Source organism: Choloepus didactylus, chromosome 3 (assembly GCF_015220235.1).
Source record: "Choloepus didactylus isolate mChoDid1 chromosome 3, mChoDid1.pri, whole genome shotgun sequence".
NCBI classification, from domain to species: Eukaryota; Metazoa; Chordata; class Mammalia; order Pilosa; family Megalonychidae; genus Choloepus; species Choloepus didactylus.
In genome coordinates this window covers 100,572,258-100,586,261 of record NC_051309.1, presented here as the reverse complement: position 1 = coordinate 100,586,261, position 14,004 = coordinate 100,572,258, and the positions used below count along the sequence as shown (strand labels likewise).

The 14,004-nt window shown below is 34.3% G+C and overlaps 1 protein-coding gene across 3 annotated transcripts in view; it reads right to left on the bottom strand.

The window, feature by feature from the left end:
• The window catches only part of GRID2 (glutamate ionotropic receptor delta type subunit 2), a 1,659,435-nt gene that overhangs the window by 687,217 nt on the left and 958,214 nt on the right, over positions 1-14,004 (bottom strand). For all 3 annotated transcript variants that reach the window (XM_037830265.1, XM_037830266.1, XM_037830264.1), the window contains exons 6-7: positions 10,236-10,409; positions 736-897 (exon numbers count right to left, since the gene is read on the bottom strand). In XM_037830265.1, the coding sequence (XP_037686193.1) occupies positions 736-897; positions 10,236-10,409 (336 nt within the window). The remainder of the gene's footprint in view (positions 1-735; positions 898-10,235; positions 10,410-14,004) is intronic.

The window sequence follows — 14,004 nt, the reverse complement described above, 5'->3', positions numbered from 1 at the left end:
AGGGTACAGGAGAAATTTGTTTATTAATCATTTCATTTTAAGTCCAAGAAGCTGTGCAAGACAAATGGAAAATGCCATCAAGGATGACATGACAAAGAAGCTAATAAACTGGAGAATTCATACACCATTGAGAGGAACTAAACAACATAAACTGCTTTATGGGAATGGAACAGATAGCTGAGCCAAAGCAGGTCATAGCCAACCTGAACAACACACTGACAGTGAAAAATAATTCAATCAAGCACCCAAAATAGGTCACAGATACTGCAAAATATTAACTGCTTCTGAATCATAATCTCTTCATTGTAAGATAAATTATAGATCATCATATCCAATCTCTTACCTTTCATCATTTAACTGAGAAAAAGCTAAGTTCAATGTTTATTTTTTTAGTCAGTGTGATTTAAAGAAAAATGCTTTGTGACAGTCACCAAAATAATGGGAGCATCTCTAACCCTGATGATATAGCCAAGGCAATTTAAAATATTTCAGCCACCAATTTTTCTAGCATACAAATTCCCTTACAAATAAAGCCCCCTTTTTATATTTGTATGTGACCTTCTGTCCTTTTAAAAAAACATTCCATATCCCCATCATTCTGATGTTCTGTGCTTTGAATTGACAGCAATGATAGTGAGAAAAACATATATCCTTCTAAAAGATATTTCACCAGATGATTTATTGTATCTTCCTTACATGAAAATTAAGAATAGTGTAATGTTAACCAGAAGTTACCTTCTTGATTGTCTCCAGCATGCTACGCCCTCCCTGCCAGGGCTTGGAGTTCTTTCTGATACATGACAGGCTGGCCATGCTGTGCCACTTCCGGTCCTCAAGCTTCTTGTGAAAAGCATTAGCAAGCAGAAGCACCGTGTCATATATATAAAGGTTGGAAATCTGAAAAAACATTAGATAGTCGTTATTAGATTCATTGACAGTAACCATCAAGAATAAGGAGAAATTGTCAGCTGCTTCCATTCATATCATAAATGGCTGGTTTACTGGGTTATTTATTAAGCGGAGGTTTCTTTTTCATTTCCTGGGCAATTCTGCCATTGAGAATGAAGTCTTGTCTGATTGTATGCCTCAATTGCTTTTTCATCTTATTTGGATATGAAAGGAAAGATAAAAAAGAGGTTTTACAGAGGAAAGGCTGTTAATGTCAGATCTCAGAAATCACTGGCCCATATTTCTTTCTGAGGAGGTAAGGATCTAAAGGTTTAAGATTTGAAGGGCAAACTGAATAATATATTTTTTTCTGAATATATCAAGTTTTGCATTTCAGTTATTCAGATAGAACAATATCAACTTGATGTTATGTATGAGTGTCATAGGTGGAGAAAAGGAAGCAGCCATCTGTATGTATATTTGGCTATATGGGGATTCAGTAACGAAAAGATGAAAGAAACTGCACCATACATAAACATTACAATGATCAAGGATATATAAAGAAATATATCAATATACACATGCATTGCAATACATTTACATGACAAATACCGTAAACTGTGAATGTGTGTTTAAGTAAATGCTCTCTTCCAAGGTAACCATATTATTATCTTTCTTCTATATGAATCAAAAGTGAATTATAGCCATTTTTTGCTAATGTCCATTGCACTCTTACACTTAAGTCTTGCCAGAACTACTATCCATGCTGTCAATTAATTATTGAAAGTGCTTATTTTCAAAGAAATTTGAAATTATTTAGAAAACATGAACACCAACAGGTATCCCAGGTCAATAAAAGCTGTTAAATGTTATATTATTACCTCTCTGAAGGAAAAGCTCAACATAAAATAAAAGACAAAACAGTCAATATAGCTATGAAAATTTATTCCATCTTAATGAGTTTAATTTTCACAGATTCTTTTAAGTGTCCTTTTATCTTAGTTTCTCTGGAAAACAGAGGGGAGAGTATGTTGATTGTCTTTTTGATTATAATTAATCACAAAGGAAATGTATAGAACCTTCCACCCATATCACAATACAATACTGGGCTTCAACTATTGGAATAATTAGGCGGAGAAGGGAAGAGTTTGATGCGATGAACAACTGTTAGGAGTTTCCTAACATGCCTTGTACATCTTTCTTCTACTTACAAGGTAAATTTTTAATCAGTTGTATTTGTTGGCATCATTTTATGCGTATACATTCATGGAAGGTAGTCCTTTCTTTGAAGAGACATTGAACATTCTTACACACATAAAATACAGATTTGTTCTTTATAAGGAAATATTAGGCCTGACTGTTCTTCCACTTACTCCTTCCCTGACCATATAATTACTAGGGTCTAATTTATTTTTCTTCTATGAACCTTATCCCTATGTGTTTTATTATTATAAGGTATGTTAACCACATTCAACTTTGTCATTTTAGGTTGTTTTGGAAGTCATGGTGGACAAAAAATTAGCTTAAATATCAAGCCAATTACTAATGAGATTTAACTGACAGGCAATTATCATGCAAACCTATTATTTCTCCATTAAGTTATGTTTCCCAAAGTAAATACCCTTAATATCAAAGAAAGACAAGTAAACTTTAGGAGCAGTTTAGCTATGAAAGCAAGCATTAATTTAGTACAATTCAGAGGTCCCACAAAGTTTTAATAGGGAACTGAACACGATTCAGCAATTATTAAGCATATCATTAGCCTTTAGGTTAGCACGTGTAGAATAAGACTATCTATTAATAATTCAGACAGTAATATGTGTTGCATAATTTCTTGTTTTTATAAACATTTTTTTCCTCACCATAAGTCCCATGTTAATAGTGTTTATGGCATTTATGTAAACCATGAAAGGTTTGTTTTAACACTGTTCAGTTAATATATTCTATTAATATAATACCTGGTCCAGTTCTTTATATAATTTTTCTAATTATTATGGAGATGTCAGGAGCATCAAACATCATGGGAAATATTAAATACATGAGAGACTTAAAGTTTTATTTAGAGGTAAAAGCAATATTCTAAATAAATTTTAGGATTCTTTTTAACAATATATTTTTTCTACTGAGATAACATATTTGTATGCACATTCCTTAAGCTTCCCAGACTGAAAGACAGTAGAGGATTATTAATATCATTATTATTTTGATGACTTCCAAACTGACATGAACATCAGAATCACCTGGGAAGGTTTAAAAACACAGCACTTCTTTACCTTACACCAGAGGTAAAAAAAATTCAAGTTCCTGGAGGCAAGCCTGGGTTCTGTTCATTTTTGTTTTAAATCTTCCCAATGATTCATATGCAGACAGCAAGGAGAGCCCATAGATAGGTCTAGGAGAATTACTGAGTTCAGGCTTGAAATGTTCTAACATTTTGGATAGTCAGCAATATTTGCACATAGAATACATTAATAGGCTAGATTTTAGACCCATTTAGACTAATTCCCTCTGCTTATAATCATTCAGTATTGCAGGATATTTTCATTTACCTATAGCTGTTTTTTATTCTCCAGGTCCTTTAAATAAAATCTCGCTTTTGAAATACAGCCACTAAATCATAATACTAACAAGTACTGGGTATTCAGTATTCAGTCAGCATTGTAACCTACACTGCAATATGTCTAAATTTGAAATCATCAGTTTTGTTTTTGATGATGTATTCGGAGAAGCTCTGACCTTGGAGCCAAGAAATTTCATTCCTGACTAGCTAGTTTCCTCATCAGTAAAGTTAGGGCCCTCTAATAGTTCCAAAGTTTGATGATTATTTTCCATGAGTGTTGAATCATAAAATAGTAACAATGAAAAGATTTGTTAGGTTTTTGTTTGTTTTGTTTGCCCATGGTTAACTTGGTTGAGTCATAGAAGTGGTAGGGGTGGGTGACAGACTGGCTGACATCCACTATGATCAAAGTATGGACCCAAGGATAAAGCAGTCCAAGAATCAAAGTTGAAGTCAGAATTAGACTGTGAAAACCCAAGAAAACAGCAGAAACATTAAGGATGAGTGGGTTGAGCTCAACAGTCAGAAATCCAGGAAAAACTTTTGATAGTTCCTCCTCATCATGATATGCAATAGCCTGGCCTTTTCTAACATCTCGTCTCCTCTGCTCAAATAAGCTTGCTTTTCTTTCTCTACCTTTATCTTGCCTCTTTTCCTGACTAACTAATGTGCATATGAGGTCTTCTCTTTACTTTTCTCTAACTAATTAACTTCCTTCAACATCCACTTTAAATAATCCTTCCTTGACAACTTCCCAGAACTCTTCCCAACCCAAGGCTAAACTGGGCAGTTCTCTTTCATTCTCCTGTAACACTCAGTGCATATCCCTATTGAAAGATATCACAATACTAAGAATTTTTTTAATCTCTCTTTCACACTAAAATGAGAGTTCCTTCTGGACAGTAACTCTTGTATTGCACCACCTTGTATTTTTGTTAGCCTGGAAGCTGGCACATATGTTTTTTGATAAATGGTTGTCAAATAAAAAAAGAGAAAGGATGGGGAAAAGGGAAAAAGGAATTCAAGTTTAAAGTCAGGTGACTTTGTCAAAAGTCATAGTCAGAAATTAGAATACAAATTACCAGAGGCATGGTTGGGTGGGGAATAGGAAGTTAATACTTAATTGGTATAGAGTTTCTGTTTTGGGTGATGGAAATGTTTTGGTAAAGGAAGGCGGTGATGTTCAGCAGAACCTTGTGAATGTATTTAATTCCACTGAATTGTACACTTGAAAGTGATTAAAACAATTAATTTTACTTCGTATATATGTTACCAGAATAAACAAAAAAAAACAAACCATAGAACAGTACAACACAAAGAGTGAGCCCTAATGTGAAGTATAAACTATAGTTACAATTATCTCACTCCGTCATTTGTAACAAAAGTACCACACTAACACAAAATGTTAATACTAGTGAAAACTGAGGATATGGGTATATGGGTAGATAGGAAATCTGTATCTGCTGCATGATTTTTCTGTAAAACTACAACTGCTCTGATTTCTTTTTTTTAAATCATGTTGTACCCTTTCGATATATGCAGTTTATTGTATGTCAATTACATCTTAATAAAATTGTGTAAAAAGTTAATTTTAAAAAAGTCAAGACATTAGAAACCTGGCAAACTGTGATCCATACAAACCTGAAACTTCTGTGGCATAACCTATTTTACACATTTTGAGGCATATACTTGGTGCATCTCTGCTAATCTTAAAAGTGAGTCCTTTGGACCTATATGTAACAGGTGTTTTCAACAAATGACTGCGTCTACTCATTTGTTCACTTTCCAAACTGCAGGATCAAGAGTTGGTGATGACATTCTTTGAGCTTTTTATTATCCATCCAATCTGTTACTTCTTTCTCAGCAAGCACTCCTTCTTCTTTGAAATTCATTTTCTCTGCCATGCCACATTATTTTGCTCCTTACTCCATCATCTATTAACTCTTGGTCACTCTTTACTCATGAGTCTTTGACTCCTCACTGACAGTGATCCTAAACTATTCCCCAGCATTAAAATAAGACCACATCAATTTCTACACAGATGATCTTCACTTTTACTCTGTCTGCAACCAACGCAAATGATTCTCTGTTGGACACAAAAACACACCACTTTAAAATCTTAAACTCTGGTATCCCACTATTTGACCAATCATTTCTTTCCACCTTGCTGTCACTACATCTGCTCTCTGACCTCACTGAACATTTGACATCTGGGTCAGTTTGGGTATATTATGTCCCTCCACAAAAGACACGTTCTTTTAATCCAATCTTGTGGGATATTTGGATTAGGTTGTTTCCATGGAGATGTGACTCACTCAACTGTGGGTGAAACCTTTTGATTAGATCATTTCCATGGAGGTGTGGCCCCACCCATTCAAGGTGGGTCTTAATCGGATCACTGAAATTCTTTAAGAGGCTCAGGAAGAGAGAGAGGACCCTAAGCCAGAGCTGACAGAGATGCTTAGAGATGCTTGGAATTGCGGACAGAAGGACGTTTGGAGATGGTAAACTAAGAGGTGAAGCCCAGGGTTTGCCCTAGAGAAGCTAAGAGAGGACCCCCAGGTACTTAGAGAAAAACACCCTGGGAGAAAGAAGCAAGGGCACACAGGAACTGAGGGAGAAGAGTGAAGACAGAAGCCCAAGCAAGGTGCAGAGAAGCTAAGAGACACACTTTGGAGAAAGCCATTTTGAAACACAGCCCAGGAGCAAAGGACCAGCAGAAGCCAGCCACGTGCCTGCCCAACTGACAGAAGTGGCTGTTGTCCAGTGAAAGCATCATCTTGTTGATACCTTAGTCTGGACATTTCTGTGGGCTAAGAATTGTGACTTTGTAACCTAATAAATCCCTTTTATAAAAGCCAATCCATTTCTGGTATTTTTCCTAATGGCAGCATTAGCAAACTGGAACAGCATCCACCTTCTCTAACATGACAAACATCCAATATTTGACAGCGTCTATCACTTGCTCTGAAACACCCTCTTTCCTTCAGTTGTTCCTCTGGTATAGATTTTAGACTGCTCATTATCTCAGTTCTCTCCCTCTATCTTTCCCTTGTTTTTCAACGTTTCATCAGCACCTAGAACTGACAGTTTCTTGCAGATGTGATCTGAGAGGAGAGAGAAGAATAAGGCATTCTTTCTTGAAGTTGGCACAATGCTTCTGATATAGAGACAAAGACCATCGCCACACTCCTGCACTTTCTAAGCTAGTGATACACTTTTCTTTTAATGACTTTTACCATAACCTTTTCAGTTATGGGACCCTTTTTCTCAGATGGAGAAAACAGAAGCAAAAGGATTTGAACATTTCTGTTTTCTCTCCATTAACAACCAAGTTAACATGAGTTTCACTTGGCATTAATTGTCTCACTGCCTTCTTGCTTTATATATGCCAAAAAAACATTGTTTAGCTAAAAGTTTTTTTTTTTTTAACATGTATTTTGTAATTTCAGCTGATTCTAGATTTTGATGTTTATTGGCACTAATTTAAAAATTTGTGAAGCTTGTTTTCTTGTTCTTCCTATATCATAATACATCCTTTTTATGTCATATTAAAATGCTGTTAACAGCCCAGAGATGTCTCTACACATACCCACTATGTCTTCTTCTCCTCTCCTTACGTTGAATTTTATAAGTTGCATTTTTTTAGTGCTTACTTGAGTCATATTTGTATACCTTTATTTTTTCTAAATGTATTTAATTGTACCCTTCTGAATTCTCAGGTATAACTCTATCTGTGTTCATACTTAATTGCATTGTTTTATGAATTCCAAGTTGAGAGAGCTACTTCCTCTCATGTTATTCGTCAGTGGTGGCTTCCTGATCAGAATTTAATCCGACAGAGCATTTTATCTTGCTGCTTTCTCTAACTTCAGCGAGACAAAATTTTTCATCAAGGCAAGCCTGTATAACAAATATTCATTTTTTAGTGGAGTATATTAAATTTAAGAGCCTGCATGTGGAGTCTTAATTATATAAATTTCCCCACATAAAAGTTTCTGTCCATTTTCTTTTTTTGTATTAAATATTTAGTCAAATTCTATCACAAATAAGAGGAAAGTTAGTATGTAATAAATCTCAAAAAAGCAACTGGCCTGTTTTTTTTTTTCTATCTATGAGTTTGAGGGGAGTGAGATGAAGTTGTGGTGTGTGTAGAGGTAGGGGCTGTGAAGGGAGACTTCCAATACAGCCTTAATCATCAGATAGGTCTGAGAATGTAGAAATAAAATGTTTATTCCTTGATTTCAAGGAACTCTTTAATTGGAATGGAAGGATTATGCCATTTGGCAAATGTGCTTTAAGATGCTATATAGCTACTTTCTACTTTCCCAAAATGGCACAATCAGCAATTTTGAATAAATTTGTGTTTCATTTCCTGCTATTTCCTTTGACAGGAACAAAATTTTCTAAAACAAAATTCCTCCATATTTTCTCAATTTAGAATTCAAGCATTTTTATATAAATTACATTAATGATCAATTAACAGGCAAAGACGGGTCATTACAAGACATTTACTAAAATTTAAGCAGGCCCTATTAAGTCTTCAGAGTGGCTTACTTTGGCCATTGCCTTTTCTTGAATTAAGTTCAAATCTACAAATAGTCACAGAGGTGTACAGCACTGTGGTATATATGATAGGTAAAAAAAAGATAGAAAAGTATATTATGGGGATTTTGTGATGCCAGGTTCAGGATGGGACCTATTCTAAAGGAGCTTAAAATCCAGCAGGGAACAGAAGGCATTTTGGGCAGTGACACTGTAGTCAGCTGCCAGGTAAATACATGTTGCTCATTACAAGGTTAATAAATATGAATAAATAGATGGGTAAATGGCAATTCATCTAAAAGAAATCCAAAGCTGACTAAGGATGGGGAGGTTCTGAGGTTGTCTTTCTGAAGGAGAAGACTTTTTTTGAAATAATTTTATTTATCTGATATTATTGGGGATAAATTAGTCTTCCCTCCTAGGCTAGAATTCCAAAGTATTCAAACTGAACATCTCCAAATACTAAAATATTTTCCATGTTAAACATTTTGCAGGAATATCTTTCAAAATCATATCTTATGGTTTCCTGACTTCTGAAGTTGACCAGGATTTTAATCTTTGTCATTATCTAGAGATATGGCTTAAATAGTAATTAATATACCAGGGGTATACCACAGTGATACCTTTAGGAACTGTTTAACTACACGGGGTTGTTTTTACAGAAAAAGCCCTACTCTGATAGGATGCTTCAGTTATTGTATCTGATTGATTTCTTTTTTCTGTCTTATGCCTTGCTTGAGAATGCTCCTTAGGGCAACCTACTGTTGCCAGTGTGCCTGCCCTTTGGAACACCCTCTTCAAATTGGTAACTTGAGATTTCTAGTGCAAAGAGATATAAAAATATCTGATAGGATTTTTCTTAAGAAAAATAAATAGGCTCTGGGTGAGTATTTAAACGGCATTCTTACGAGTAAGCTGCAGGAACTTGGTGTTCAGTTTGCTGCTCAGAGATTTTACCTGTTCACTTCCAAATTCTTAGTTGTATTCTAAATGGTGAAGGTTTCAGCTCTATCTCATCTAAGCCAGATATGACTATGTAACTGAGAAGTTAGGATTTAAGGGATGATTATGATTACTGAATCATTACATAGATATTCTTTTTTTGCTTTCTGGTATCTTAGAGTAGACAGAGGGAAAAACCTGGAGTCTCTGAACTGTAATCCAGCTGCCTTGATATCTGATAATAATCGCATAGGCTTTTCTTGTGCCACTGTAATTGTAAAACCTTGTGACTAACCTTCGCTTGTAACCATTTATCCAGTTTTTCAATATTAGAGTCTTATGACCACTAAAGACAGCCCTTAATGTTTATTAACGAAGGGTCTAGTAGGGTCAGCCCAGAACTAATCCTCCCCAAGTCCAAAGTTATCTTGATAACCAAAGCTGGATCTAACCAAAATGGGCCCTCCTGATATGCACAGTAGCTTAGACTTTAACCTGTACCTCATTATAATACTAAAAATCAGGCCCTTCATCATTTTTAAGCTGCCATTTTCTAACATATGTTCTGTGATCTAAGCACATAACCAATCTCCACATGCTCAATAATTAGATTACCTCTAATTACATCATCTGGAGTCATTGTACTCATTATCCCAAATCGTGCCCATCTTTTAGTACTATAAAACTATCAGAATTACTGCAATTCCGAGAGAGAGATTTTTGGGCTGATAGGCCATCTGATCTCCTGATTGCACCTAGCAATAAACTTTCTCTCTTTGAAACCCTGGTGTCTCAGGAATTGGTCATTTGAGCACACTGGACAAAGACTCCACCACTTTTGTCTGGTAACAACTATATAATACTACAGCATTTATGAAGAACATTTTGGTGAACTTATTCAAACTGTGGACTAATATTTTTTAAGTTAAAAATTCTATGTTCTTTTTTTTTTTTTTTTACCAGAAAAATTAAACAAATCTACTATCTTAATGACATGGAATTTGGCATTAAGAGATGGCAATCACAAATTCTACCAGGGGAAATTTTCTAGAAGGAAATGAAAGCTTTACTTACTATATTTTTATCAAAGTAGATATTTTTCTATTATGAGATCAAAGTATGAAAGACACACACTTTAACATTTTCTGCCATCAGACTTATTATATTGCTGAAAGAGGAGAATAGTTGAGAACATAATAACATGTATAATTCTGGATCCAACGCAATTTGTAAAAGCTTTCTCTGCAATTGCCAATCAACACAACACTCTGGAAGAAATACCCTCATATTTAGAATATACCTCCATATTCTGAGCAAATGGATCCTTTGGATCACACAGTGTTGAAGATATTCGATGGTTGCCACGGAAGCATCGCTGACTTATATTCTGGGGGACTGGAAACGTCTGCCGAATAATCGTTAACCTTCCAATTGACCTTCTTACAAGTTCCTGCACATCCACATCATTTATTTCCTGTAACATAAGATAAGAAATGGAAAAATTAGGCATATTTGAATACAAGAACAGAAACACAAAGCCATCCATGAGTTATTACCTGGAAATGCTAAGGGATTCTGTTACAATACTACATTCACTTAATGCTTAGCACACATCTAAATGAAAACAACAACACATGCTCGTTAATGTGATCAACTCATTTGTAGTTGTTCTTTGTGCTTTAAATTATATATACTAATGCCCAAATAATTCTAAATGAAGCGATTGGCTCAAATATACTTTTATTAATTACAAATTTGGAATATAAAAATATAAATAATTTATTCTGTTGAGCACTTTAGAAAAATTTATGTGCGTGGTCATATTACTGAAAAAAGGTCACGAATAAGTCGATTTTATAGTTCATTAATCATTAATGGATGTCAAGGCACTTTGAATGCCTAGGAAGATAGTTACAATGTAACAGTAAAATATACTGTGCTTAACAATGAAAAATGAGGATCTTAAATGAGACAAGGGAAGAAAAAAAAGAGGAGGAATTAATTGTTTTTAACAATTTTCTTAATTATTTCTTAGAAGTATGGGTGATAACCCTTGCATTTTTTGTGGTAAGGAAAATACTAAGCAAAGTACTCACAACTGTTGAATGTATAGGCTAGTGTGTGTATAATTAATGGTCTTAACATACAGAAGAAAAATTCTGTTGGTTAAACAGTCTGAACCAGGATAAGGGAAGGAGAAAAACGGTGATTTGTTATGCTAAATGAATTCTATTTTGCATATGAATGTAACATCAAACTCAAAGAAATGTAATTTCTACATCCTCTTCCTCCTGTACACTCTCCCCTCAACTCCAGATTTAAAGTTTGTGATTTGGCTCAATGATGGATGTAGGAGTATTAAAAATGAAATAGTATTTTAATGCTATATATATTTTCTAATTGTTAACTCATCAGAATAGAAATGATCAGAATACATTTTGGTTTTAAGGTAGCCTTTACAAAAGTAGTTTGTGCTTAAGAATGTCCATTTGAAAACTTTAAACCAATGAAGCCTTTGTAATTAGCAATTATTGGTTTGAATAGATTCTTATGGCAATGGAAATAACAGATTTGACACAAGGTAAGTTTTGGACTGAAGCAAGCATTTCTCAGTTTTGAGCTAATGATTTATCACAGAAACATGAAAGAGGAAAAGACTACTCATACATGTAAATTTTCTTTTTTTCCTTACTAGAATAATCACATATTCTTCTTCCTTGTAGCATATAATAGATTAAAAATTCACCCTCTATGTATGATCTTTATGAAATACAGATTTTTCTGAAAATAAAATAACACCTGCCATCAGCTGTATCCTGTGTAATATCCTGGGTTTCTGGTCGATTAATCCTTAATGTACCATAAAAATTGGTTTTTCACGTTTAAAATGCTGTCTTTTTCTTTTAGTCTGTGTCATTTCACTGGTCACCAAAAGCTCTGTCTGGCAAAATTCAGGTCACTTTTTAATTCTCTGTTAACTACTGACAGGGCAGACTTAAACAGGGTCCTATGAACTCCATTTTAAGCCCTAATTATGACAAAAATCTTTTAAAACAAAATAATACCATATTCAATATTTTATCATTTTAAAAAAATTCTATATTGTGCAGATAAAGATTTTAATTTAAAAAGCAGTGAAAAATTATATTTTTCTCATAACAGTGTTGTAAGAAACACTATGTGGTCTTTTTCTCTTTAGCAACACTAAGATTTAATAACCTTTTATCAAACAGCACCATCTGCACCTACTCCACCCACCATGAACTACAAATCAGCTTATTAGAATAAAAACTTACATTTATTAAGTGCCTACTATATGTTAGGCAAAATACTGTGTACTTTACCAATTATCTCATGTTCTGCTAGAAAGAACACAGTGAACCAGATGCTGTTCTCATTTTATAAATGACGAAAACAGAAATCATAAACTCTTCACTCATAATATTCTTCATTCATAGGACAGATTTATAAATGTCATGAAAAGAGACAGCCTCTGAAGTAGTTCACAAGAATTCTGTATTTCCTCACCAGGATTATTTAGATTAATATTCATGAATGACAGAACTTAAAGCTGTAAAGATGCATTATTTCAGCATTTAACTGCCTGGTGATTCTACAAGAATGATAAAGTCATCTATTGTGAGCCAAAGCTTTTGAGAGGACTATTTTCAACCTCACCTCCCGCTCCCGCTCCCGCCCCCGCCACACACACACACACACACACACACACACACACACACACACACAAACACACACTCAAAGGGGTGGCTATGTTTCACAGGTTCCAAAAGCATTCTCAGGCATCTAAGTAACTAAAATATACCTGAAGGAATGCCATTTGAACTGAATATATTTTGTGTATTATTCTTTGGGGAAGGGCAAAGGAAGTAACTTTCTGGGAGGAAAGACTATGCTATTCTGAATGAAACTAACAGACAGGCAGTCTGTCTCAAAAAATTCACTTGCAATTTTAGTTTTGACATCTGACTTCAAAAACAGTTTGATCGTGATATGAAAACTTGATTAGGCAGCTGTTTTATATTTAGGAAACTTTATCTCTGTATTTCAAAGGTGCATTTCAAGAGTGGCAAATGTTATGCTAGCACTCAAAGGCAAGGGAATACTTACTTAGACTATAAAGAGATCTATTTAATTGAAAAAATATCTATAAATAAACTTCTGTATTAAAATACAAAATTATTGAATAATGGCTTAAACTATGTAAGAAGTCAGTAAAAATCATGTAAGGACAACAAAGGTCAGTTTTAATATAATCAGGGAAGAAGGGTGCATATAGAATTGCGATTCTTGAAGCTCTAAACAGTGTACATCTTCCTATCTTAATTTCTAACTTTTGTAAAATTTAAATAAACTGCTGGGCGATCTGCTTCAGTGCCCTGAAGGATAGATAATACTTATATGGAAAGGCTGTTGTGAGCTGGGTCTCTTGATTGCAGGGAGAAGATAAATACTATTACCAAGTGCTAACATATGATTGATTGCATAATATGAGCTAGCATAGTGTCTCATTATTATAGCACATTTAATGCAAATGAAAAAAAATATTGTTTTCAAGTTTCTACATTATTCTGTATATCATGATACACAATGCCAACTTTGATTTACTTTCCCTCTCTAAAAAAAAAAAAAAAAACTACTAGTGCAATAAGATTAAATAATGTTTGCAACCCATTCTAAAATTAGCAGCAGAATAACAGCTATACAAACCAAACTAGATAGATTCATGTTCTCCATGTTCAATAAAAATGGCTATTTGCATTTTTTGTTGTTGATGTTACTTTTACAGTTTATTAGCTTCCTAGAAAAATTTAAGAAATTCATGTTTCTTCTTTTATGGAAACTAGGGTGAATTGTGATTCACCCATCATTAATTTGTATGAATAGGTGTGTAAATGCTTAAGGAAGAAGTAAAGGTAGTGAGAGCAGTTTCCCTGAGGCATATTTACGGTAGAATGAGATGGCTTATGGAAGTAAAAGTGTTGACCTCAGATATACTGGCTGAGGAAGGTTTTTTTGGGGGATGAAAATACAGAAAACATGCTCAGTCT